The sequence below is a fragment of the Dromaius novaehollandiae genome, chromosome 4, assembly GCF_036370855.1.
Source record: "Dromaius novaehollandiae isolate bDroNov1 chromosome 4, bDroNov1.hap1, whole genome shotgun sequence".
Classification (NCBI taxonomy): Eukaryota; Metazoa; Chordata; class Aves; order Casuariiformes; family Dromaiidae; genus Dromaius; species Dromaius novaehollandiae.
The window spans coordinates 8,978,500-9,004,188 of record NC_088101.1 but is presented as its reverse complement, the minus strand read 5'-3'; the positions used below and the strand labels follow the sequence as shown (position 1 = coordinate 9,004,188).

General features: G+C 40.1%; 1 protein-coding gene across 4 annotated transcripts in view; it reads right to left on the bottom strand.

Annotated features, from left to right (window-relative positions):
• PTPN13 (protein tyrosine phosphatase non-receptor type 13) overlaps window positions 1-25,689 on the bottom strand; it is a 131,494-nt gene that overhangs the window by 15,938 nt on the left and 89,867 nt on the right. For 3 of the 4 annotated variants that reach the window (XM_064510373.1, XM_026102770.2, XM_026102772.2), the window contains 19 exons: window positions 25,488-25,626; window positions 24,919-25,071; window positions 23,375-23,557; window positions 22,118-22,280; window positions 17,682-18,105; window positions 17,413-17,510; window positions 15,490-15,546; window positions 13,408-13,500; window positions 11,904-12,011; window positions 11,054-11,185; window positions 10,203-10,669; window positions 8,976-9,119; window positions 6,829-6,922; window positions 5,890-5,975; window positions 4,860-5,022; window positions 3,492-3,706; window positions 3,291-3,389; window positions 1,507-1,868; window positions 995-1,169 (listed from right to left, as the gene is read on the bottom strand). In XM_064510373.1, coding sequence (XP_064366443.1) covers window positions 995-1,169; window positions 1,507-1,868; window positions 3,291-3,389; window positions 3,492-3,706; window positions 4,860-5,022; window positions 5,890-5,975; window positions 6,829-6,922; window positions 8,976-9,119; window positions 10,203-10,669; window positions 11,054-11,185; window positions 11,904-12,011; window positions 13,408-13,500; window positions 15,490-15,546; window positions 17,413-17,510; window positions 17,682-18,105; window positions 22,118-22,280; window positions 23,375-23,557; window positions 24,919-25,071; window positions 25,488-25,626 — 3,355 coding nt within the window. The remainder of the gene's footprint in view (window positions 1-994; window positions 1,170-1,506; window positions 1,869-3,290; window positions 3,390-3,491; window positions 3,707-4,859; window positions 5,023-5,889; window positions 5,976-6,828; window positions 6,923-8,975; window positions 9,120-10,202; window positions 10,670-11,053; window positions 11,186-11,903; window positions 12,012-13,407; window positions 13,501-15,489; window positions 15,547-17,412; window positions 17,511-17,681; window positions 18,106-22,117; window positions 22,281-23,374; window positions 23,558-24,918; window positions 25,072-25,487; window positions 25,627-25,689) is intronic. The other variant, XM_026102771.2, reaches the window with a different exon arrangement.

Here is a 25,689-nt window from a genome sequence, read left to right as displayed (position 1 = left end):
TGAAGAAAGCAGCTGAATGTATTTTCCTACAAGAAGATACAATACTACAGTGTATCTTGGAACTGAACACATGCATATGCTTTGCCTATTCTAATTTGCATTAATTTTGAATTTGAAACAAACAGATGTATCCCATTTGCATAGAAACTAACACAGCTTCAGGAAGGTTTGAGAGAAACTTTAGAGACTAAGAGGACAGCAGGTTTCTTCTCAAACTGGAGTATTGGATCAGAATGGCTTTGTAACCTGGAAGACTCTCACAGCTGAAAGACATCAACACTCAATTTTCAGTCTTTTCGGTCCGTGAATTGATAAGGTATGTGACAATATGGAACCACAAGCCCTTATGCTACACAACACACAATGCAGCAAAGAACTGGGTCTCCTGAAGTTCCTTCCACCCTGATTTATCTCATGATCTTCAAACAACCACAGAGAATCTTAATGGGGAAGAAAGAAAAGCCTAGCACGTAAGTTTAGTCTGAGAACACTGTCAAGGTGCTGCTAAGTATTTAATGCCAAGCTTTCCAGATGGAAAAGACACAAGTAAAATAGATGTGTATACATCTGCATACGGACACATGGATGCATCTGCATGCACAGAGTAACTGATTGTGTAACTAATCTAAACACGTTCCAATTCTACACGTACAATTAAGTCAGATTTAGCGTTGACAGACTGAGAGTTCATATTTAATGCAAACAGTGATGCCATATAAACCCCCCAAGGGTTTAGACAGAAAACATCAGCAAACATTTGTATGAACAGTCATAGTCCAGTGATTACAAGCAGCACACTGTAAAGTACGTGAATGCTGTTTGTAAGATGCCCCCCACCCCAGTTTAGTGCAAATATAACCTTCAACTATTCCATCTGTAAATCAATATGCATAGCTTCTATTTAGTTACTCCCCACATCATGTCTAAAACTACTTCCAGTCAGCCACAACAGTAAGTACATTTATGTTACTGAAAGACAGAAATAGGAAATTACCGGTTCATATTCTTCAGCATTTTTTTCCAATTGACTGAATAACGAAGCCATTCCTCCCACGTGCGGAATCAGCTCAGGAACAGAACTAGCATACGAGTCGTTTATTAAAATCGACGTGGTAACATCAGGAACAGTTCTACAGGTTGGGATCAGGGGCAAATCCAGTGGCAGATTGCTACAGATAAACAAGCAAACCATTGGAATGCTTTCAGTATTACAGACAGTCTTTATCGTGACTAAAACAGAATTCTGCAAAAATTCAACAACTCATTTTGCTAGTATTTAGGCACAAACCCCAATATTTCTACCAGTATATCAGAACTCAGGGTAGGATCAGCTCTTACAATGTGGCTGTCACCAATAAATGACTATATGAATCAATATTGACTTTATATAGAAATAAAAAAGTAAAAAAAAAAAAAAAAATCTTTGTACTTCCATGAGTAGGCCCAATAAAATGGTTTTTGTAAACACCTCCTGCAATACTACAAGGATCATTATGAGTAGCATACCTGTTCTCTAACTCCGATTTGCTAGAAGTCTCATGAGCAGAATACAAGATGGTACGGACAGCCTCTTCCTGACCACTGTGCGTCTCGTACTGGCTACGTGCTTGCGTCACAGCTTCGTCCGAAGTTTGGTACAGGGCAGGATTCCAGCCAGGGCCCAACTGTCCTGGGGAATCTATCACCTCCTCATCACCGCTCCCACTGCTGTCACTGTAGCTGTCTCTCCTAGAGGGAGATTTTAGCCTTTTCTTGCTCTGATCAGTAGTTTCATTTTCATCTGAGCTGTCACCTTGCCCTCCATTTGATGGACCAGTAACTTCTTTGCTGACATCCGGAAATACTTGTTGAGGTGAATGGATGGGAGTCTACAGAGAACGATGAGATTTAATGCATCAAAATACATTTTTGATGGTAGGAAAAAATTGCAAAGACTGCATAAAATTACTAAAAACAATTAATCAAAGGCTCCTTCCATCTAGATCTTGTCTCAATTGGGTGAATGCATCATAGCAGTTTCACCGAGTTCGGGACAAATTTGCCAAGACAAGCGTGCAGAACTTTCAAACATATACTGCTAAGCAACTGTAAAATCATCTAAGGAAAATAAATATCTCCTTGGCTTTACTCTTGGGAAGCCTGCTGACAGATGCCTTGACACTCTGCCCCATAGCCATCTAAGCAATTACCACGAAATCCCTTGCAACCAGAATACGCTGGCCATGACTGCGGTGTAGCTGAAGTCAAAATAATCTCATGCAGAAGGCAAGCAGGGAAGGTTTTAAGCTAAAAGCTTAACAGACAACAAAAACTATTGTAATTTACACAAACTGGGGACTGTTCAGCCAAATTAAGTTCTGTTAGAATCAAGGACAGTTTTGTCAATAATCACATAAACCCAAGAATGATGTGTCAGTTAACAAACACAAAGTTCTAGAGCATCGTTTATGTTTCTATTTGTCAAATTCTTGTGTTCATGCATTCACCAATCCATGATACTGTTAAAAAAAACCACATCATTTACTTATTTTTTAATATATCTGCTACTTTATTGAAATCACTCTGCACTACAAACATGTTCGTTACAAGATTAGTTATTTGTACCAGTGTTTTATTCAGTTGTGTTCCTCTTTTTCTTGCTCTAAGTTTGTATTTATAAATTTAAGTTTCTGTGATCATACTTGCACTGTTTTTACTGTTTAAAAATTGGATTAAAATAACTTAAAAATGGAAGACTTTATTTTCCATACCTTTTATACTTTCTTCCCTTTATTATGGAAGCCCTACTTTACAGATGTGAACTCCTCTCTAAATTCTATCCCAATTCTCTTTTGCTGAAATAAATATATATGTGTGTATATATATATATATACACATACACACACACACACACAAAATTGCCATTTTTTACAATAAACTAAAAATTGCCTTCTGTTCTTTGAATTTACTTACTGGAGCATTTTGAAAGTGTGTTTTGGAACATCTCTAATTTCCACTAAGTAAATAGGGCAACTCTTTTTTCAAGTTTTACAGGCAAAAAAACCCTAAATAAATGGGTGTTTTATACAAAATTCTTTACATACGTTACAGAAAAATCTAATTTCTATTTGAGACTGATTTCTTTTCACATTTCTTTACAATCTGCTGGACACTCTTGAGGGATTTACCACAGAAACCACCTATGAGCACCCCTTCCCACCCCGAGTTGCACATCATTAACTAACGCACCAGACCAAATAAATGGACCTTCAAATAATAATTTAAAAAAATATATATGCCAAAGACCTTACCAACAAAGAAGGATCAATGTCTGGTAGTATCCCAGGTGGTGGCCGACAAAGCAGAAGAGAGACTTCTGGAGATGTTCCTCTCAGAGCGGAGATAACTTCCTGTGGCCACAGTTAGATTCAGTATTAGTCACAGACGCCAAGATTTGCCGGATTTGTACGGCATGAGTTTCACTACTCAGACAGAGAGCAGAGAGCACAAACCTGCTGGGATAAACCCTTTAGTGATGCCCCATTGACTTTCAGAATGACGTCCCCAATTTCTATCTGCCCGCTTTCTGCGGCAGGCTGCCCAGGGAAGAGCTTTTTCACCCTCACAATAGTCGAGCCCAGTTGCTCTGGGGTAAGGTTATCTTCACGGCAGAAACTGAACCCCAGGCCTGAGCTGTTCTTCAGCAACTTTACCTCAAATGTGTTCTCTGCAAAAGAAACATTAACAGAAGATTTCCTACAGCAGATAGTCTGTAAAAATAAGCTGCTTGGACTCTGACTTGGGACGTCAAAGTGCACGCTCTCTCCCTCACAAGGTTTTCCTTTATTTGCAATTTACTGAATACAGACATTTGCGAAAAGATCCATACAAGTTAAACAGGCCTAGCCAAAAAGCTGATTGTGGCATCTCAGTGTGCTGACTTGCCCCTGACAACGTCCGCACTATACAGAAAGCCAGGGTGTCTCCAAAATACTATTCTCTGGGAAGCCTGTAAGGAGCCTGTTAGAGCAGAGTGTGGAGTGACTGATCATACAACTGTGACAGCAGCAAGTTCACTTGGGGATCTGGCAGACAGCATAAATCTCACAACTAGGTACTGTCCTTGCATGGCACTCCTTGTCTCTGGTAGCGGCAAGTCAGCATAGCCCCTCTGAAAAGCAAATGCAGTATATTCAGGGAAAGCAAAGGAGCTGCTACCAGCCACGGGGAGGGGAGCACTCTGCCACCTCCGGGGCTCACCTGTTGTTTTGGCCACCTTAGCAAATTCACAAACACCAAAAGGTTTCTGCAGCGCTTTCCCTGTCTGGGTAGGCTTCCCTCCCCTTTCACAGGTCTCCAACAGGAGCAGCTGAAGGATGCCTACTTCTAGTCAGCCAGACACTTCCCCCTCCTCCAGTCCCCCCCACCCATAGTTCCCCCTTCTCCTCTCATCCAGGTCTTTTATCTGCTCTCATCTAGACAGGAACAGCAGGACCTAGAAGAGCTCTCATCTATTTATGAATATTTCAACCTCCATTTGGCACCTCTCCTTGACAGTCCCAGAGCTGGCAGCACCTCTTACTGCAACCTTGTTCCTGCCCTGATCTGCAAGGCTGGAGAAATTGGGAAGCGTCAAAGAACAGTGAAAGAAGAAACAGTTAACAGTCACTAAACTGAGTTACTGCAATATCAAAGGAGACCTTCAAAACGAATGCAACAGCACAAGGAAAGAGGCTGCATTATGTGCAGGAATTTGGTACAAATTTCTGCCAGCTCTGTCTCCTCTTGTTCTTTCTACTCTACAGAAGATATCTAAGAGAAGCATTACAAAATCTAGAAGATGCTTTAAAGGATCAGACATTTTTCCTGCATGATCTGACCTGCAGTGACAAAGCTGTAGTCTTTGGCATTTGTCGTTTTTGTTGCTGCTTTCTCCTGAGGCTCGCACTGCCCAACCTGATTTGGAGGTGTGCACTGTGGCGTCACTGGAGCATGAACTTTGGCTATCGAAAGCTGCCCTTTTTCCAACAGCAGATGCACCACCTAAAGAAATGAAACATTCTCCAGTTAACTGGCACTGGTCATGGAGATAGTATAGTCTAAAATACACACTTCTTTCTAACCTATCAAGGTCCTAAATTCTACAGTAACTAACTTTAGGGATAACTCCATCCCTCACACATCCTTATTTCAGTCATTATTTTAAGGGCCGTGAGTGACAAGTTCCACAATACACAGACTAACTTACGAGATATTTGCCAACACAGAGTCAGAAAGGGATTTCTTCAAATAAGGCCATGAGGGGTTAAGAAGCGTCAAAGACACTGACATTCTCATATGGATACAGGGAATAGATTTTTAAGTATTTTACAAAGCATGCACTGACATTAGTCCTTAGCAGCTCTGGATGTGTGCATTCACTGGCTATTTTCAGGTGTATACCCACTTCTGTATACAAAGTAGCAGCCACGGACAGCACTAGTAAACGAAGAGATACCACTGGCAGAGTCAAGTGCCACCCAAAAGGGCCAAGCCTCAAGCAAAGCGAACCGCACAGCATGTGAACACAACTACTTACATGGAGGGCCTTGTCTCCCCAGAGGGTCAGATTCAGGACCTGACTGGAGCATGCTACAGCTGCTTTCCAACCCAAGCGCCTGGGCTTCCCTCCCGTGAAACCCAGGGTCAAGGAATAATCGCACAGCATGTAACCCTCCCGCTCCACACAGAGCCAGGATTTGGCTAGGATGGGCAACAAGACCTAAGACCCAGGAATCCAGAGCGTCTGAGAAAGCACACCTAAAACAACCAGGATCCTGCAGGCAATTCCAGTCTTCGGTTTCCTCTACCGCAATTCACTCATGAATAGCTGGTTTACTACAGATAGGAGGAGAAAGAACAACTGCTTACCTGCCCAGTGTTTCTCAGCGTTTCCACAGCTTGCTTATGGGTAGCACCTTCCAAACTAATCCCATTGACTGAGAGCACACGGTCACCTAGAAATAAATGACAAATAACTGAGGAAAAATTAAGCAGAACATCTTCTGTAAAACATATATGTCACACAGACACCTTCAGTTACCGAAGGAAATTCTCCCACCCCCCATACTCTGAGGAAAGAATAGAATTTTATAACTAAACCGTTCTGAGACAACTCCACGTCGAAGCTGGTGATCCCTATCGGAACAGTGTTCTAGTAACCAACGTAGAATCTTTACTAAAAACAAATCGTAGCCTGCACTGGGAATTCACGCTTCACTAAGGAATGAGGGCTGCCTTACAAACAAGAAAAGTGATAGCATTTGCATCCATTTTCTATATCAGGTTACCCAGCATGCCAAGCAAGAAGGTCACAAATACTACAAAGCCCTTCTCTCTTCACAGCTGGCACTGAGAAGTGTTCTCCATTAACACGGACTGCACTAGAAAAAAGAAATTCCTGCGACATATTTAGTATTTTTTTCCTCCAAAATCTCAGCACTTTTCTGTTGGTTCTGCAGTTGTTCTATATTATGTTTTAATATTTTTTCTTCTTCAGCTGCAGAATTAGCTATCAAGTCTCTAGCACTTCACATTTTCTGGGCATTAACGTATTCCACGGCCCTTCAAACTGCTCGTTAGTGTTTCGCTCCACCTCAGTGAGACAATATTTAAACTGACACATGCAAACGCAGTTTCTCAGAGAAACAGCTCTTCTCCCCAGTGACACATGAATAAGTTAAAGGGGACTAACAGAGCTTCCAGCTTCTAGGCCACAGCATATCCCTCTAGTTCCCCACATACAGTTATCTGAATTCACTCATCTGTTTTTCACATTAAGAATCCCAACCAAAAGAACTAAAATAATACCTTTTTCTATTCTGCCATCCGCTTCAGCTGCTCCCTTAGGAATAATTGCTTTCACATAAATACCACCATGCCTTATGCTAGTATTTACACCACCCTAAACGGAGAGCAGAAATATGATTTGTCAGCCTTTTTGTAGCTAGAACGCTTAGCACTTAAACACAGTGGCACACAAGGAAAGCTATACTCAGGAAGCACTCTGGTTACTGGCATGTAAAAGCAACAGCCAAACTGTCCAAAACAAAATGTTACACAAGGCATGTTTTCACATTCATGGGATTTATTACAAACGAGGCTGGGGCAGGAAGGCTGCAAAAGCACAACACATCACAACGCAGCTGCCCCCAAAACAAACGAGTGTCCTTTGGACAGAAACGTGTCTACGCTATCCTGGGATTCACATGCTGGCATGCGTACCGAAGCTCAGAGACCCGTGGGAGCACAGCATGCATCAAGAGCCACAGCAGAAGATGCATACCCATGCAGCGTCCTACTCCAACTCGCCCCCTCTGAGGTAACATGAAACTAAGGAGTGCTGCTTTCTCTCAGATCATAGAAGTTTGAAGGTCTGAGCAGAAAAAAACCTGCTCACTCTCAAATGGCATTGCTTTTGGAGGGTCTTAGCCTTTCTGGCTCACAGACAGCTACCACCGCACTACCGGTGCTTCTCCATAAACTTGGAGGGAAGAGGGAGCCCAACAACATGTTAACGTGCGCTTCCAAAGCGCACTCTATTACATGTAAAAACTTAAAATGCAGAGCTCATTGTACACCTCTTCTTTTCACCACTGTACAGGATGGCAATGCAAGGGTCAGAGTGGAGGCTGAAAAAGGAAAGCACAATGAAAATACCACTTGGTCATCCTTTACGGGAAGTCTTTGCAATGGTTGGCGTTTTCTAACATCTTCTAAAAAGCCAATGTATGCATGCAGCAGGCTTGCTGCTCTCCGACAACTAACTCCTCCTGCATCGCTATGCCTCCAGCCATCTGAGATTGTGAGCTCTGCTCCAAAACATTATTGATACATTTTTTAAGTAAACTTTTCTTATTACCAATGTATTATTTACAATATGTAACAGGGCAATGACCCGGTCTATGGACCCAAGATTTCTGTAGTCCAAATTTACTTCTTATCAAATATTGCAAATGCTTTGCCTACTTCCTCTGCCATACAGAAGACATTTTGCCTGAAAGGACAAGACAATATGACTTTGGATAGACTGGGATGTTAAAAGAACAGAGCTTCATTTTGTTCCTCTTAGACTTGAGAAGTTACATGTCACCCCTGCTCCTATCCACATGGCCACACTTGGGAAAAGGCTGACTTCATTTTAGGTATAAACAGTGAAACCCACCAGCTTTCAACTACAGTTAATAAATTATGACAACCATGAGCAGTTATGTTATTTTTCCAAGTTATTGTGTAGTTTGGTGGTAGGTAAACTTCGAGTGTTAAAATACCCAAATCTATTTTTGAACATAAAACAAGAAGAGGAGCAGTGAAAAACCTGTGTGTCTCAGATAAAAGGCATTTGCTTTGTCCCTAGAGTGCTGCTTTGCAGTATAGTAGGCCCAAACACAAACCACCTTCAAAATTTTATAACCTGATGAGAAATTAGTCCATTACAAATACATTTTTGTCTCCTAGGGCAATAACCTTGCAAGAAGGCAGTGTCAATCGGGTCTTATCGGGACAGAAGTAGTTGTTTTGGTTTCCTGCTTTTTAACCGGCAGGGGGAGAACAGAGACCGAGGTATTTGTGGAACTGCACAGATACTCTTAGGTAACGCTCCCCGCAGCACTGCCTACGATGCCTATCTGTAAAGGTCGTCTTTCTTTGTGCTACTCCCTTGTCAAATTGCCACCTCTCGTTATTAGGTGGCAAGGGACAAAGACTGTCTTTCTGTTTGTACTCGCAAAGTAGCCTCTGCGGGGCTCCACCGTAAATCAACAAACAAAAAAGGGTTACTTAGAGGGGAGATGACAAGAAAAAGGATTTCTATTAATATTTTTCAGCCTTTGTAAGATTGATTATACAACAGTAAAATTACACACTGAACAGTGGCTCTATAAAATACTTTGCTTCCTTGTAGTTTAGCAATTTATCAGGTTGCTGGGAGTAGAGAAAAAGAGAAAACATCTAAAAACCTTGTCAAACAGTACCGTGACACTTATTCCCAAGCCGTTATCTTTTTTGGCTAGTTCAACCTCAAAGATATCTCCAGGTTTAAGAAGTGTTGCAGTAATCTTTTTAGAATTCGTTTTGTTTGCTGTATTCGCTGAAGAAGATTCCTTTACAAAAAAGAAAAAGCAACAAAAAAGAAAAAAAGACAAGGATTTTCTGTTAGAAGTTTATAGTTAAGACCCTAAAGGGTGTGTTTGAGTTAGATGCCACCAAAGGAGTCCATATGGGAGAGTACTAATTAGCAAGGAAGATTCATTCATAAGGCTCATTGCTTTAACTCTTCCACTGCTGCAGCTGAACAGGTTTAGCCCAGGAATATGCTTGGCCTTCAGTGACCAAGTCTTTACTGTCCAGGGTGCCTGGTCATGGAACAAAGAATCCATAATACTGAAAACCCAGAGTCTGTCGGATTAACTTGCTGCAGCAGCAAGAATTTCACTGGATGATCTCTATGAGCTGGATGGAGGGATCACTACGAGTTAGGAATGAATATGCAGTACTTTGCACTGTGTACTTTTGGAAGGGGGAAGCAGCGAGCCATCTCTGCTCAGAGCATGACTGGCTGCAGAAATTCACCTGACAAGTGTAGTTTCACAGGTATTAGGTTAATCCCAGAAGACATGGAAAGGTAAAGAAACTTATCTGTAGAGATGGTCATTAGACTGTGACCACATTGGACAAACATACAGACTTGAACGCAGATTTTCGACAGAATCAACATGAGCACTACACATGCATCCCAGGGCAGAACCTGCCCGTAATAAGACATCTCCACGTCATGAGGTTGTTAAGCTGCAAGCATCCCTTCCAAGACTCTTCTAACGCAGCCCTTTTAAGTTCTTTGAAATTACAGGCATGATTTTTCTCCATTTATTTTTGGACAAAATCATCAATTTATGAGAAAGAAATAGAGCATGACTTGATTCTTGTGAGCAGATTATTGCCATTTCAATTCTTTTATAGTTCTGAGCTGTATCCTTTCCTCATTTCAAGGACCAGAAGTACTATCTTTTGAAAACATGGACTAAACAGTAGTACTCAAGAGCATTTGCAATTCGAAGAATAAGCTGCTGGCTAGGCCCACCTTCCCTGCCTCCCTCCCACTCCCTTCGTCTTATTTACACCGACAGCCAGCTATTTCACTATCACTATAATACTGATGTGCAATGTTCATATGAAATACACTATGCCTTTTTAGCTGCCTGTTGCTCCTGGCTGCTGGAATATGTTGCTTCATCCATGTCAGAATCCCCTCGGTCAGAATATTCCACAGACTCCACTACCCCAGGCCTTTTAGTTTTTGCTCGGGTACTGTCAGAGGAGGATCTTCTCTTCTCATTGGCTTTAGAAAGGCCAGACAGGGAATCACTGTAATGCTGAGCATCCTGCTGGGCTCTACCACTCGTGCGTTTGCCAAAGAAGCCAGCTGTCTGGCTCTGAGACAGGCTGGCACTCTCAGTCCTGGAGTCCTGGGAGCTCATGCTTCCGTCCCGCTTGCCTCCCGACAAGCCAGACAAACTCCCCGAGACGGGCCTCTGGTGACCCCGTGACTGGCCGCGCTCTTCCGAAGAGGACTCGGCCTCATTGTCCTGCACTGATGATGGCCTCCTTAAATAACCTCTTGTTCCATTAGTGAGGTGCGCAGGGTTAGGTGATGCTGAAAACCAGGAGACAAGACAGTCAGCAATAAATGCTCACATCTTACCTGCTGTAGGACAAATTCCTCAGCTCTTTAAACAACCACATAAGGATTATCAGTTCATATCACACAGAACACTTTCCAGATAAGGTGCAACCAGCATGTCCTCACTGAAGTTTACCGTAACGCACACAGTTCATTCTCACAACACAGTTTCAAGCAGATAGTAGCCGGGATTGCTTACAGAAGTGTCTAAAGTTAAGCGTGGTGTTTTAAGATTAACTCAGTTGCTTAGATAAATGCTTCACAGGAAACAAAGTGCTTTACAGAAGGTGTTACAGAAGGCCGAGCACTCAAAGAACAAGTCTTCAACAGTAATGTAAGGAGTATTTCTCTCCATACCTTTGGATAGCTTGTCCTTGGGCTGAGAGATAACAAGCGTCACATCTTCAGGAGCGCTCTCTAAAATTTCTAATGCTGCATGGTGGCTGACACCCTCTAAACTCGTGCTATTCACAGATATTAGCCGGTGTCCTGCACAAAAAGGTTTGTTCAGAAAACGGCAATACAGCATTTACATTTTCCACCCTCAGTGAGGATGTGAAAGTTTAAGTCTGAAAATCTCTGCGCAATGTACATTACTGATGCTAGAAAAAGGAACCCTAATAATTAAAAAAAGACTATAAATATTTCTCCTTCTTAAACCTGACAAACTTTTCCATATTACAATGTTCTTCCTGACTTTCGTCATCCATTTCTACCTTCTCTTCTGAGTTACAAAAAAAATACAAAAAGAAAAATCAAGAAGTGAAATAAAGAACATACAGTTCAGTCTAAGGCACAGACTAAAACAAACACACATACTAAAAAAAAATGAAAATCCTTTTTTTGTTATAGCAGTCTGTGCCAGGATTACATTCACTTTTTAAAAAAACAAGGTATGGGTATGGAGGCTTAAAAATTGAAATTTCAAAGCATCTACTGAGAGATAGTAGCAAATAATACCTCTTCTTTGTAGGTAATTTTCATTTTCCATTCCTTCAAACTTACTTTTTTTTTTTTTTTTTTTTTTAACTTTAATTCAAACAAAAACTTTTATTTTCAGGGTGTTTAACAAAGTTTTCAAAAGTTATCAAGGAGGTAACTAAAGGCTGGTATTTGTAAGTGACACTCACAGCCATAGATGAAAATGGCACTATGAAAATGTTCATTCTTTCCTTTCATGTATACACCTCTTTTTTACACTATTCACCTGGTTTTAGAGATCCTTCCAAATCAGCCGGCCCTCCAGGAATAACTGAATGAATAAAAATTCCCAGATCAAGTTTCCCCGTCTTCTCTCCACCAATTATTTGAAAGCCTATTAAAAAGAGAACCAAAGTATGAGAATATGTCAGTTATCAGTGTCTTTAACTTAATGCAGTACAAGACTGTATTTCAAATCAGACAAAAATCTAGTTGGTCTAATAAATGTAAAATAAAAGAAAACTAAACATCTTAAAGAAGTCCACCTGAAAGTAAATGGTAAATAAAGAATTAAGACACAAGTGATTTGAAAAGTTTATTTTGGTCAAGCTTTATTGTATTCTTATTTTTTATGCAATTCAGGCTCTGTATAGCTGCCTTCTGCAAATCTCCAGCAAAGGCTAAAGAAGACAACAGTGACAACAGAAACACACAAACAAAAATATATTATATGTAAATTCACAGACCAGATGAAAGGTATTTTCTCTTACAGAAAAAAAATTTGCTTTTCTCTGTTGTTAGATGCTTCACTTAAATGTCTGACCTTGGCTTTAAGAACACAGTTTTACAAACCCAATTTTCTGTTTTAAAAATGTAAAACACTTGTCTTTGCATCTGAGGTTTCCAGTCCATTTCTGCAAATTCTACCAGGTAAACCTGGGAAAGATGATAACGATTAAAAAATAAAAAAAAATAATAATAAAAATTGAACAAGTCAGTACTTCTCTACTCAAGCTGAAGCAGCAAAGTAAGATGGATTGTATGTTGAAAAAAAAAGGTGCATATGAATTTCTTTCATCTTTGGTTAAGTCTCAGATACTGTGTAGGGTCAACGATAAATATTTTGATCTTGTAGGCTCTTCCCCCTATTTAAATTTAGACAACTGTCCTATTTTGAATGACAGAACAATTTCCTAAAGGACATTTCAAAGAGCCTCCCTACGGTGGAACTGATATCAAATTATTCATTACTCATACAGAGAAAAATTGCGTGGGTTTATGAAAAAAAGTTGGTGGTAGAAAAAAGGAATGGAATCCAAGTATCTTGTCTTCCAGGTTCTTTTTAAGCTCAAATTAATGTTCCATATAGTTATATTTTGAGAAGAACAAAAATGTGCTTAGTGCATATTGGCTTCAGAATGTTTTTTGTCTTTAAAGTCTCAAAGCTGTTGCAGCTGTGTGGTATACACACAGACACAAACCTTGTATCTGAACACAGAGAGAAACTTTAAAGGACCCAACTTTAGGATGATCATTTCACACTGTAAATATTATCTTTAATTTATATATGGAAAAACTAAGAGACAGCCTTGTTTAACATCACTCAGCAAGTCAGCAGCAGATGCTAGCAAGAAAACCTGGGCTTCAACATCCTAAATCAATGACTCAGAAATCCAGCTGCTATTTGAACTGCTTTCTTCAGTTCTACAATAAATACTTAAAATAACAGGAAAGTCTATTTTACTTTTGGCTTCTATGAACAAACAAGACTTAGTAATAAGGCAACTTACCTAAACCCAATTTTTCATCCTTTTTCAAGTTCACCAAAGTGATCTCTCTTTCTGGTGAGGAAACTCTGCTCTGCGCTGTTTGTAGAGTGTCAACTGAAAAGCCAACATTTCATGATCAGACACTAACTGAATGCATTCATGACATCTTATGTTTGGCCTTAAGTTCTATTCCCTAAATAAGACTACTCCTCTGAGCAGTGGGTCCAAGTTCAATCTTCCCAAGCCATATCCAAACTTTAAAATCCTTATAACTAACTCCCCTCCATCCTCAGCAATTGAAATCTTGTATTCCTCCCAAGAAAAGAACTTACTGAGCATAGTCTCTTGGAGTCTCAACAAGATTAAGCTCTACAGTTTTAAGCTCTAAGTTTTCGAAGTTACTGGACTCTGCTCAGGCAAGTATTTAGAGCTATGCTTATGTGCCTTGCTCAGGGAGGAAGGACTTCAGCACATTACTAAAAGGGAAACTGAGGCTTATAGTGCTCTCCCAGATCAGGCAGGGCTGCTAAAATCAACCAGCTCCCCCCACTCCACAGAGTCATTTTCTGCACCCATAAGCCATGCCAGTTTGTTCCAAAACAAGCAATATTAATGCAATGTTAAAGAACACCAAAAGCCTTATCTAAGCAACCAAAAATGCTTATACAAACAGTTCTCTGCTTGGCAAATATATTAACAATTGCATCAGTGACATAACTATTACGTGATATTGCATCAAATAAACCAGACTTGAACGCAATCTACTGCTAGTAGCATTGGCCTCAAACAAGGGGCTCTGCGGTGCCAGCTTTCGAGTGCGCAAGCATGCACCACAAAACCATGTAATTCCAACACAGTGGTTGCTAGCTACAGATATATATTTAAACTAACAATAGAAAAGATTATATGAAGTTACTAAAAAGTTACTCAATGAATTCTCTTAATGATGATCCTTCCTTTAAAGGACAAGAAACATCAGAAATATCTATAAAAATGCATTTTGTTCATTTCCTCATCTGCCACTCTGAAGGCTCCTGATCCTGCTCCTTCCAAAATTTGACTATCCTCAGAACTATGTTATTCTTGAGAGTCCCCAACAGGCTGAAGTAGACGCAGGCACTTTAGAGACAGATGTAGACCAAACTGGAGAAAACCCCCCTCTCCAGCACTTCAAAAAATCCCCGAATTCTCTTGAAGTCTGAACTCATGAATTTGTTACCTAGAAGAGGTATCACTTGCTTGGTCAGCCAGAGACCACGAGACAGAGATAAAGAACAATTTCATTTATATGATTAACATGCTCAACTGCTATCTGCTGCTTTGGAAGAGCCTGGAGTTGCAAACACACCTCCTATTCAAGCTGTACTTGTATGATGGTAACTGCTGTGCTCAAGAGCTTTATCGACCCAGATTAACTGCCTGGTTGTCTGAGCATCCTCCTTGGAGGATGGCTTTCCTTCAGATCCGTGCACTGAGCTAATCGCATGAGTGCTCAGTAACATGCCCAACCGTGTGGCTGGGGAGCCAGAGACAAACCATTGGCAGCAACACCATTTGCCAACTCTGGAACGCATGCAGAGGGGTTTGCCGTAAGCACAACAGGCACTTCCAGAACAGCAGAAACCTACTGAGCTTTCCACACTCGTATGAGCAGAAAATACTGGTGCAAGAGAATATGACGACTGCCCCACCTGAAAAAGGGATTTTATCCTCAAAACAAAAACAAAAAAAACCTAAAGAGTAACTGAACTAACTAAAAAATGATCATCCTGGGCTCTACAGAATCATTAGTGACACAAGCAAAGGAAAAGAGCTTTGAAGAGCACGGCATTTTAGGTAACAGCATCTCTGAAGTGTCAAACTAAACAGATCGCTTTCATAGCCATAAAGGGTTACACACAGATGTAAAAATCTCCCCAAAAGAGCAAACCACAACAAGCAGATTCTGTATTTAGGAAAAGATCCCCTCCTACAACTAGGAGAGGTATCTGATTTAAGAACAGCTAAGAAATAGACAGGATGGGTGGAACAATGAAGCACTGTTTTAAGTAAAACTTAAAAGTGACTGACTGAAGTACTTAAATAAGTTATTTATCAACTTACCACCGTCTTTCAATGGTGTTGACGATGGAAGATTTCCAGAACTATTCATGCTCACGCCTGGGATGTGAATGCAAATATTAGACATTGTTAGCAACATTTCTGTTTTGTTTCTGTTTACATGAAAAGCACCAATGAGTATTTCAGGCTTTACGCAGAGTACACATGAGCTAATTCTTGATACTATGTTACTTATTTATTTAAAAAATAAGTAAACACCAAAGTAATTTTGCGTTAGCAAATCCTAATTATTCATTGACTTTGGTTAGAGATCCAAGTTTAGATGGATGCTAGCTCATGCAAAGGGCAAAGAATTAAAGAAAGAGCAAAGTTTGGCTTTTATGACCGCTCTTCACTTCAGATAAAATTAATGGAGTTAATAAATCAAAGACTAACAGAATTTGATGAATATGCCTGACTTAAACCAACATGAGAGGAACTATTGTAAGACTTTGCACAGTAATAAGTAAGTTTGTACAGTAACAAGAAACTTGCATTAAGTATCTGTATTCAAATTGGTTTCCATAAAGGACCATATTTTCTTCAGAATGATCAATGCCAAGAAATTATGGCTGTACTTCAAAGAGGATAAAATAATTAATGTACTAAATTATGGAAATAAATGGGATAAATTACTTCAAGCTTCTTAGCAAAGCAGTCATGGACTTCTCAAACCTTGATGTACACCCCTAAACCCTACAGTTTCAGCTGATAAGCTTCATCTAGTAAGGAATGCGTGTACCTCAGCGCAGCCAATGAGATTCAGGACGGACCAACATATAGCTACGATCCTTATCAGAATTGCTGCCTAGGAGATTATGGGTAAGCGTATAAGACCACTAATTGTGAACCTAAAAGCATAGGATAAATGGCTACAACCAGCCACTTCATCTCACTCTTCAGTGGCTTATGCCCTTGGTGCTGAAAAAGCACAGTCCTCAAGTCAGCTCCAGATTGACATGTCATGGGGGCTGGGGGAAGTCGCAGCAGGTGTTTGTATGTCACTGTTTGTAGTGACTGCTTTAAACCAACTTCTTGCACTTAATTTTTCTGACGTTCCATAATTACTCAACATTATGGCTTTAAACACACGAAAAGGAAACTAAGGTTCCAAACACTTCAGTCATTTAAGATTTCTATTACTAGAACAGGGAAGCTCCTATATAACCAGAGAATGAAGGAATACAAACATTAAAAATTAATGTACAATAACCCAACATGTTAGTTTAAGTGTATTTAGCTACTCTGGAAAGTGTTTTTTTCTTCTGTTTCGTTGTTTTTTTTCTTTTTTTTTTGGGGGGGGGAATACTATATTCTTACTGCCTACTAAAACTTTCTGTGTGCCATCTAAGAAAACTAAGTATGGTCTGTTTCAGTGCATTACAGAAGTGTTCTTGTGAAAAACCTAATGCACTGCAAAACTCCTACTTAATTTATTATATCCAGACCAGAGCAAACCCAAGAGAATTGTGCCAGTCCTGCTCAGAGGAAACGGATAATAGCCAGTTTATGCCAAACTGAGTCCACTTCCAAAAATCACCCCCCCGCCAAGAGAACATTGACAAGTTCATGTCAAACAGAACATGAAGATAGGCAAATGATTAAAAAAAAAAATCTTACAATAAAATGGTACCTCTAAGTGACAAAATGGAAGATGCTTTCTGGAGCAGCTTTTACTGTGTAAAGTACTGAAACTTCGGACGCCTGTGTACTGACTGCTTTGTTGCTGTAGGAGCAGGATTTTTTGATTCATTGAAGCAACTTTTCAGTAATTATAAGCAATTTGCTTGGGTTACTTTAACATGTGATACTTTGTTTCCTTTGTTAAGTCAAAATATTACCATCAGTTAGGTACTGTATCAAAGTATGATATCAGAGGCAGTTTTTGAGGTTAGTTAGTAAACACAGTATTTTTTGCGTGCTGACCTACAACATAGGCTTGACCGGTGTCTTCAAGGGATGATGAGTCTGATTCATTTTTCCTTCGTTCAGGGCTTCTACTTAAACCTGCATGAGATTTTGAACTTAAAGGGGAGAAGGAGAAAGGGAAGCCAGACAGAGGGAAAAAGAAGATGGGAAAGGGAAGGGAAGGATCAATGTAACAAAATAATGGTAGGAATTACAAATAAAAACTGACGCAAAATGTACATCAACCGTACACAGAGATACTTCAGAGTGGTCAGAGAGACTCTTACTTGTTCAGTTTTAATGCTCCTGCTGCTGATCCAGTGTCAAATTTTGGCATTTGCTGAAAGACTCTTCCCATTATGTCCTCTATTTTGGGGGAGGAGGAGTCCAAAGCAGTGATAATATTTTTCCGTGGAGGGTAAACTGAGATGTGGCTCTGACTCAGATCATGAAACGACTTGCTCATGACCCTGGGTCTCTCCTCCCATGAACTCTTCTCGTTCTTTTCCTTTGAAGAGCCAGCAAGCGGCTGGAAGAGCGAGAGCTCGGAGCAGGACAGCCTCTTCAGAATCTCGGCTTGGACTGACAGAGGGCGGACGGCAAGTCGGTTCAGAGTACTGCTGGCCAGGCTGCCTGTGCTGATCGCTCGTCCCATGTTAAAACCTTTGACAGACTCGGCATGAAGGTTTAGGCTCCTAAATGAAGCTCTTTCTGCAGAATTTTTTTAAAACAAAAAAACCAAACAGATTTGAGTTATACAGCAGTACTAATGTGACATCCTTATATAAAGCATGCATTTTAAATAACCAGCTCACACAATGCATATTTTACCTTAGTCATAGTGCTCAAGAGTATGTATCATCATCAGAATACAGTTTGCTCAGGAAGCAAAGTCTGGGTTTAATGACAGTAAACTAACCAGACCACATGCTACATTTAAGTCCATAAATGCAAAACAGCAGAACATTTATCCCATTCTGAGTATAAAGATTCCTATTCCCTGCTAAACTGCTATGCCTCATAGACAGACACATCACCTCTTTCTGCAAAGCAAATCATATCCTTGTTGCACTCAGGCTGAAAAGACCTAGAAGACTGTTCTTCCTTAAAGCTACTCTTACGATTCTTCTCCAGAATTTCTTGAACAAATAAGGCTCCCACGCTCCTACACTCTCAGATCCTACTAAACTTCCACCCAACCATTTCTTAGCTTTCTCTCTGTGAGACTCTAACACTCCCAATACAGCTGCAAAGTCCTGTGGGCTGGTACCGCCTGGTAAAAGAGCATCTATTCACTCAGGTTTGTTGCACTTGGGATTTCCTCTGCCAGAAGCATCCTACCGTAAATATTTTAGCACAGAATTGAACAGGAAGGGCTGACGGGGGTCTGCCAGACTTCTTGACTCTTGAACTAGCAACCCCTTAAGTAGCAGGGAGAAACAGGTTTTGGACTGTAATTAAATTACTCTGTCAGCTGAGTCGTGGGAACTGTCTGGGAGAACGTTCTTAGCTGAAAGCAAAGCAAGACAATAAAACTTAGCCTAACCCCCTCTTACTGAGAGCAAAGCTGAGCTGTGCTCATTTCCATTAGCCTAACTGCCTCCTAAGGCTGGCAGCTAAGTTCCTGTGGCTTGGCTCTCACACAGAAACTTGATAAGCTGTGGCAACTTGTTTGCCAGTTAGAGCCTTTAAAGGAAATCAGGCTATCCGAACCCTTCATAAACTTTGAAGTTTTGGAGTCAGTTCACAGGGAAGACTGAGAAAAAGCAATCCTTAACCTTCTATATATTTCTGATTGAAGGTTAACTGTTGTTGTTTTGAACTCCACACACAAATGGGAAATAAGCTGTTTTAGGAAAGTCTGCCTGCAACTCAAAAAGAAAATGCCTAATGAAAAGTAGCATTTTCCTTCAGCATTACTAAACATGCCATTATTCACCATTAAAAACTGTGTTTGATGACTGCTGTCACGGCACTGCCATTTGAAAAGACACTGCCTCTTCCATTATTTTGGGCAGGAAACAGCTGCAACAGTAACTCGAGCTTTTTCTCTCCTAGGCTTACAGACAGAGAAGATATAACTTTGGAAGGGATTTTTGATCATTTTAAAGGTGAATTAGTATACAACTACTATTTTCTTGTACACATCAAATACCTGCCACAGCCATAACCACCCGACAGACTAGATAAACTGCCTAAGAATAGTTACGATGGATGAGACTACAGATCCACAACTCAGTTTCCCAACTCAGGCAGAAGCTAGCAGTGATGCTTGCTCTTGTCGCATTCCCATCTTAGGGAAGAGGACCTTGCTAAAATATCTTAAGAGCTCCACACTTGACGTCTTTTGTACCCTCTGTCAACACAAGACAGGATTTTCCTAAGGACTTCAGGTGAATACTTTCCCATCCCTACATATGTATAGCACATTAACATCCTCTCCATGTTTGTCCACATCCTTAACCAAAAATTCCCATATGCTCAGAAGTCTTCTCTCTTAAGACTCAGTTCATCTTTGCACTTTTCTATATGCCCTTTTAGGAATACAGACATCCACCTTAAAACTCATTGGTCATTTCTGTTCAGTGCATTGCTATAGAAGCTGCACCTAAAAGAAATAATTCTCTCTCAAGTTATAGCTTATCTCCTTTATGTACCATAAAATTTTGTTAGTATCTTTTTCTTTTTTTTCCTCCCCAAACTCTTTCTCTTTGTGTTTCATCTTCTTCTATTCATGCAAAAAAAATGTTATTCAAGAGCCATTTTCCTTTTCTTTTTCCAAATCTAATCCTATGAGATGTACATACGTTAAAATGCTTTTCCCCAGGTCACTGAAATCAACCTGCAGCAAGTCAAAAACATGCCGCAGTACATCACATGGCCTAAAAAGTGTTCTCCTTTAAGCATCCATCTTCTGTTTGTTTGTTTCAAACAAAACAATTCATTCACTGTAGTTATGCCTGCCATGCCTTCTCCCTTTTCTCAAAGTATTTTATCCACTCATTGCTTGAAATGAAGGTGAGTCTGTTAGACCCCAAAATACCATACTTTTTAACAATCAGGCATTTGAATCTTCCAAAATCTGCTAATCCGAATCCTTAAAAAAATCCTTAAATAAGCCTTCAAAAGGTTCACCTCCTGGGATAGTCAGCCTTGAGTTAATAATACTGTCATCTGCCCTTTGCTTCTTTATTGTTTTGCTGAGTTCTTCCAACCACCAGTTCCTACTGATATTTTAAGAGCTTTGGAACAAAAATGAATTTTGGATGCTTCTACAAGCCAAGAATAACGTTTCCCACATACTGCCTGGCATTTCACTCCTGTAATGGAAGGAAAGCAGTAATTGTAATTAACATACTATTTTGATTATCTGCTTCATCATTGGTTTCTCCCAGCTGTGTTGCAGTAATTTCAATGTTTTCAGATAGTACTCTATTACTACATACATGCAAGAAAGAGAAGTATGGCTAATCAATTTAAATTAGTCAGATTATGACAAAACCAAACCTTTCCTTTGCATTGTTTTTACTTTTAGTGATCAAACATAATGGAATGACCCAAAAATCTTACTTTATTTACTTTTACTTTCAAATTATTGCTGAACTCTGAGATCTCTGAATTCAAAGAAAATTGCAGTGCACAGCAGCAAACCCTTATTTTCCAGACTCCCACAGCACACCACATACTTCATATGTAACAGTAACCAAATTTGCTTGGACAAGAAAGCCTTCCATGCACTGCTTTGCTTTTCAAGCTAAGATGACACTAAGTTTGAATATAGTATGAACCCCCTGAGTTACTTGGTCCTATTTCTTTCTGCTAAGTTTGCTGGGCCTGACAGAACAGAAAGGCTGCATAGCTGTCACAGGCTGCTCGCGCGCGCGCACGCGCTCTCTCTCTCTCTCTTTTTTTAATATATAATTAGAGATCACAAGCTCCACGGTGATGGGGTCAGACTCTAATCCCAGCTGCACTAGTGGAAATCTGGATTAACAGAAACCGGAATGCAGACAGATAAAAACATGGAACAAAGAAAGAATGAGCAGGCAGGCTGACCAAAATAGCACTTTCAGGTCTGCACCGAAGGTCAGCCAGACAAGTGGGAAAGAAATCAGCACGGAGGCTTTTTTCAATGACTGCATTCTTCAGATAATATTATCTATCTAAAAGAACTCCATTATATTTTATATTGTATCCAAAAATTAGTCAGCAATTCCTATCCAAAGAAAAATGCCTAGCCTCAACTTTGTTTATTAGTATGGTCCAACAAACCTTTTAAATAGAATAAAGATAGTTACACCCACAGCTTAGATATGCAGCCTGTTGGCCCTAGCCTGATTGTTTCATTTTATCTGTAACTCCAAATCACTAAATTCATTCCACATTAATCAACAGGTAAAGTCATATTAGGGAATTATCTTCAAGGCTTCTTCTGAAAGAAATCAAAAACAAATAATCAAATGAAGAAAGTCATATTAATGACTTATTTTTAGCTTTTTTTTATTTAAGAAGAGCTGCTGCATGCCAGCTCTACATAATCAAACAACTTTTAAAAGTAAATAAATTAATTAATTAAAACCAAAAAATCCCTTCACTAATAGACCCTTCAAATATAGAGGCACGTGTGTAGCACTCAGCAGAATTCCCGAAGCTCCAGTGTAACTTTTCTCTTTATAAAAATACATACTGATTGCTATTGAAAACCAAGCATAGCAGTCCTTACCAATGTCCTGAGTGTCTTGGTTGCTCTGCCTGGTTCTCATCTGTAGCTGGAATTTATGCTGGGAAGAGCAGAGATGCAGAAGATACTGACAAGTCTTACTAGTGTCAGTCTGAAATGCATGTTTGATACCATCTGATGTGTTCTGCAAAGTAATTTTCTTCTTCTACATCATGACAAGAAAAAAAAACCAAACAAAGGTAAAGACAATGATTTCTTTTAGCCTACAAAAAATTTTACATTTTCTTGCGCACAACTGCAGCATTCAAAATTTCCTAAGCCAAAAAGCACTAATGAGAGAGATTTCTGTCTAATATATCAGCTCAAAGTAATTTGAGATTTATAAAGTACCACTACCACCAGGCTAGCTGAGACGGTACTATTTAATTATCATCATTTAAATAGTCTCTGTTATAGTTACTGCTGAATAACAACAGCTAGTCCTATTACATTTTGGAGGATGGGGATTTCCAAAGCCTCCCAGGAAATTACAATTCCTAAAATCCAAGCAAAAATGAAGCCAGCTCTAGCTTTCTAGTAAGTTATCAGACAGACTGAAAAGTACCATTTTCAATACCTCTATGAAGGCAAACATTTGAATTTCAGGACCTGGTTAAATACTGACACATGACCGCTGGCTTCAGGCATACCCATTGAGTTGGCTGGCATCGCCCAGACCCAGTGTTAGTCCCTGTCATCCAGTATCATTTAACTACTCTTTGAAGTATCACAACTGAAAAGCAACATCGGTGCATCTCCTAGTTACACAGAGTACTGGCATCTGCCAAGTAGCCAGTTCTCTACACATCAGGACTCGCCTGGCTCTCCGTCACTACCCACGTCCCATAAGCCCGGTGCGGGTCGGGTGCCCTGAAACGCAGGAAGTCTACAGAACTTCTTCCCACGCTCAGAGCAGACTCTGTCCTATCTTTGTACAAGCTCTCTCCTTAGAGAGCAGGGAAGCCAGAGCTCACAGCATGTCAGATTTGTCAAAGTGCAATTCAATATGCAGGTGCTAAAAGCTTTTCTGAGGCTGAAAACTCAGCAGCATAGAGTCTATGTTAACAAAAAAAAGTCTTAAAAACACCAAAATTTCCAGTATTATCTCATAACACAATACAATTCAGCCACGCAAGACAGTCACAGGTTTTGCTGGAAAAGGTCACCTTAATTTGCAGAAGTAACCAACACAAAGAAACTGTCTGGAGATAGATACAGGCTCATACACATAGAGAGGGGGAAAGAGACAGACTGACTTACACTGAAAGATATTTTCTTTGTCTCTCTCCATGGGAAGCGTAGTACAGGTGTGCGGACCCCATTGTGAACTTCAAAAACAACAACTCCTTTGGAACACACTCCCAGGAGGATGCCAGTTTGGGATTTCTTCTCAGGCAACACATGATGAAGATGAACTCCATATTCGGTGAGCCTCTGACACATCTGCACATATCAAGGCAACAACACTTCTAAGAGAGTCTGAAGCTAATGTTATTACAAGTCTTAACAACACATATGGAACTTAGAAAAAAGATTACTCTTTGCCTAGTAGTTCCATTTATACAGGTTACTGATACTATGACAACGGAGACATCAGTTTGAAGTGTTCTAGATAGTTATAAGTCTTGGCAATATCTCTTGGCCTGTCCAACTCTATAGCAAATTAATCATGCATTTATTAAATCAAACAACAAAACTATGAATAATGAAGACCTATAAGCAAATCATAAACTTTCCACAAACCAAGCATTAGCAATGAAGTGCTGCCAATCAGACATATTTGTTATTAACACATTTCTTAAACACAGAATTAGATTAACACTTTAATTCTGTGATCACTTTAAGCTACTACAACTGCCAAAAGAAGCAGCTTCGCCCACTTCGCACTCCCAGTCATTCATTCTTGCTGTCTGGCACAAGGGTTTGATGCAATGAATCCAACGAGGGAATCTAATTGCTCTCCCCTCCCTCTTCCCAGCTAGGTTAGGTTTAACCAGGATCGAGTCTCCCAGTCTTGTTCCGTGCAACTCCTTTATGGTTACAAGAACAATTCCGCCAAATGAGCAAGAGCCTTGGAATGGGAACAGGCAGCTCAGAGTGACTCTCTCGCTTCAGTCTCAGTGCGGCTGGGGAACGACAGTGTAATAGTTGTCTAGTGTCTCAGTGGCAAACCCTCACCCAGGAATTCATTTTCAGCCGTTGTAGCGAGGCAGAACTACATCATTATCTCATGGGAAACAGCAGCAAAATCCATAATTACATTTCTTAGTGTGTCCTTTTAGAATAATCCAAATACGTATATGATTACAGTTTCCCTATCATCTTACCTGGTATCTACAAAAGAAAGTCTGCTTGGTAATATTTCCAGCTTGCTTGATACCAAGTATCCCAAACAGCGTAAACAGCATCAGCTCTAACAAAACTTTTCATTATTTGAATTTTTTGTTCAGAACAGAAAGAACAAAGGATTTCGGGAATGAAGGATGTACTGGATCGTAATCATAGCTTCCTTCAGAATAAACACAAAGACCAATGGCTGCTTGCAACTAGTGTATATGAGCTAAAGCAGAAAGACAACTCATAGCAAAAAAAAGATCCTCCTACCCATCTGTTATGATTTCTTTTCACTTTCAATGATGCATCTTTTGACAAGATCTTTTCAGCTTTCCTCCTTTCCAATGTTTTTCAGAACGTGCGCTGTTTCCCTCCATTTTCACTTCAAGTCCATATATTTCTATGCACCCATACTCTCAAGAGGAATTTCATTCAGTGGCAGACTAAGGACGTGAACCACTACCACTTACCTTCAAAAATTCTAACTCTGTTTCTTTTTCAGAAGCACCCACATAAGTGCTGTGCAATTTGGGCAGCTCTTCTTTGATGTAGGACAGATCTAGCTTCTCCATCACTCTTGCTGGCAGATAGTGCTCTAGTCTGAAATAGGACATGCCGTGTACCTACAACGTGAAACATTTTTGTGGCAGCATCTTCATATACTAGTATAAGAACATGACTGAAACATAAAGATAAATTTTAAGCAGAATTACACATCCCAACATTCAAGACCAAGTAAGAGAAGGGATTCACAGTATCAGCCCTGAACCAGAGCTGAATTTCACATAATGTCTTCCTATTCAAGCCTAAATCTACTTCTGCTAAATAAAGAGGGTTCAATACCCAGATCTTCAAATAGATTCTGCAACAGTCTTATTTCTATTCTCTATCAGACAATAAGAAAACTACAACTGCCATCGGCACATCAGCTGAGCTTCCAAACCACGGCAGAACTGTCAAGCACGCGAGGCAGCTCAGAGTACATTCGGTAATTGAGCAGCAAGAACAGAGTTTCTCAGAGGTGAAATTTATGTTGTACCTCTGCCTGGTAATCTCCATACTCAGCTTGGAGGGCTAGGGATGCTAATAATAAGGCTGTCTCATCATCACAGTGCATCCTGTCTTCCAGGATGTCCTTCCGCAACTGCAGATAATACTGGTGACAGGTCAGAGTATGTCTGGGGGAAAAATAAAATAAAATAAAATAATACCACCTTTGGTACCTGCCCTTTTAGCAAATT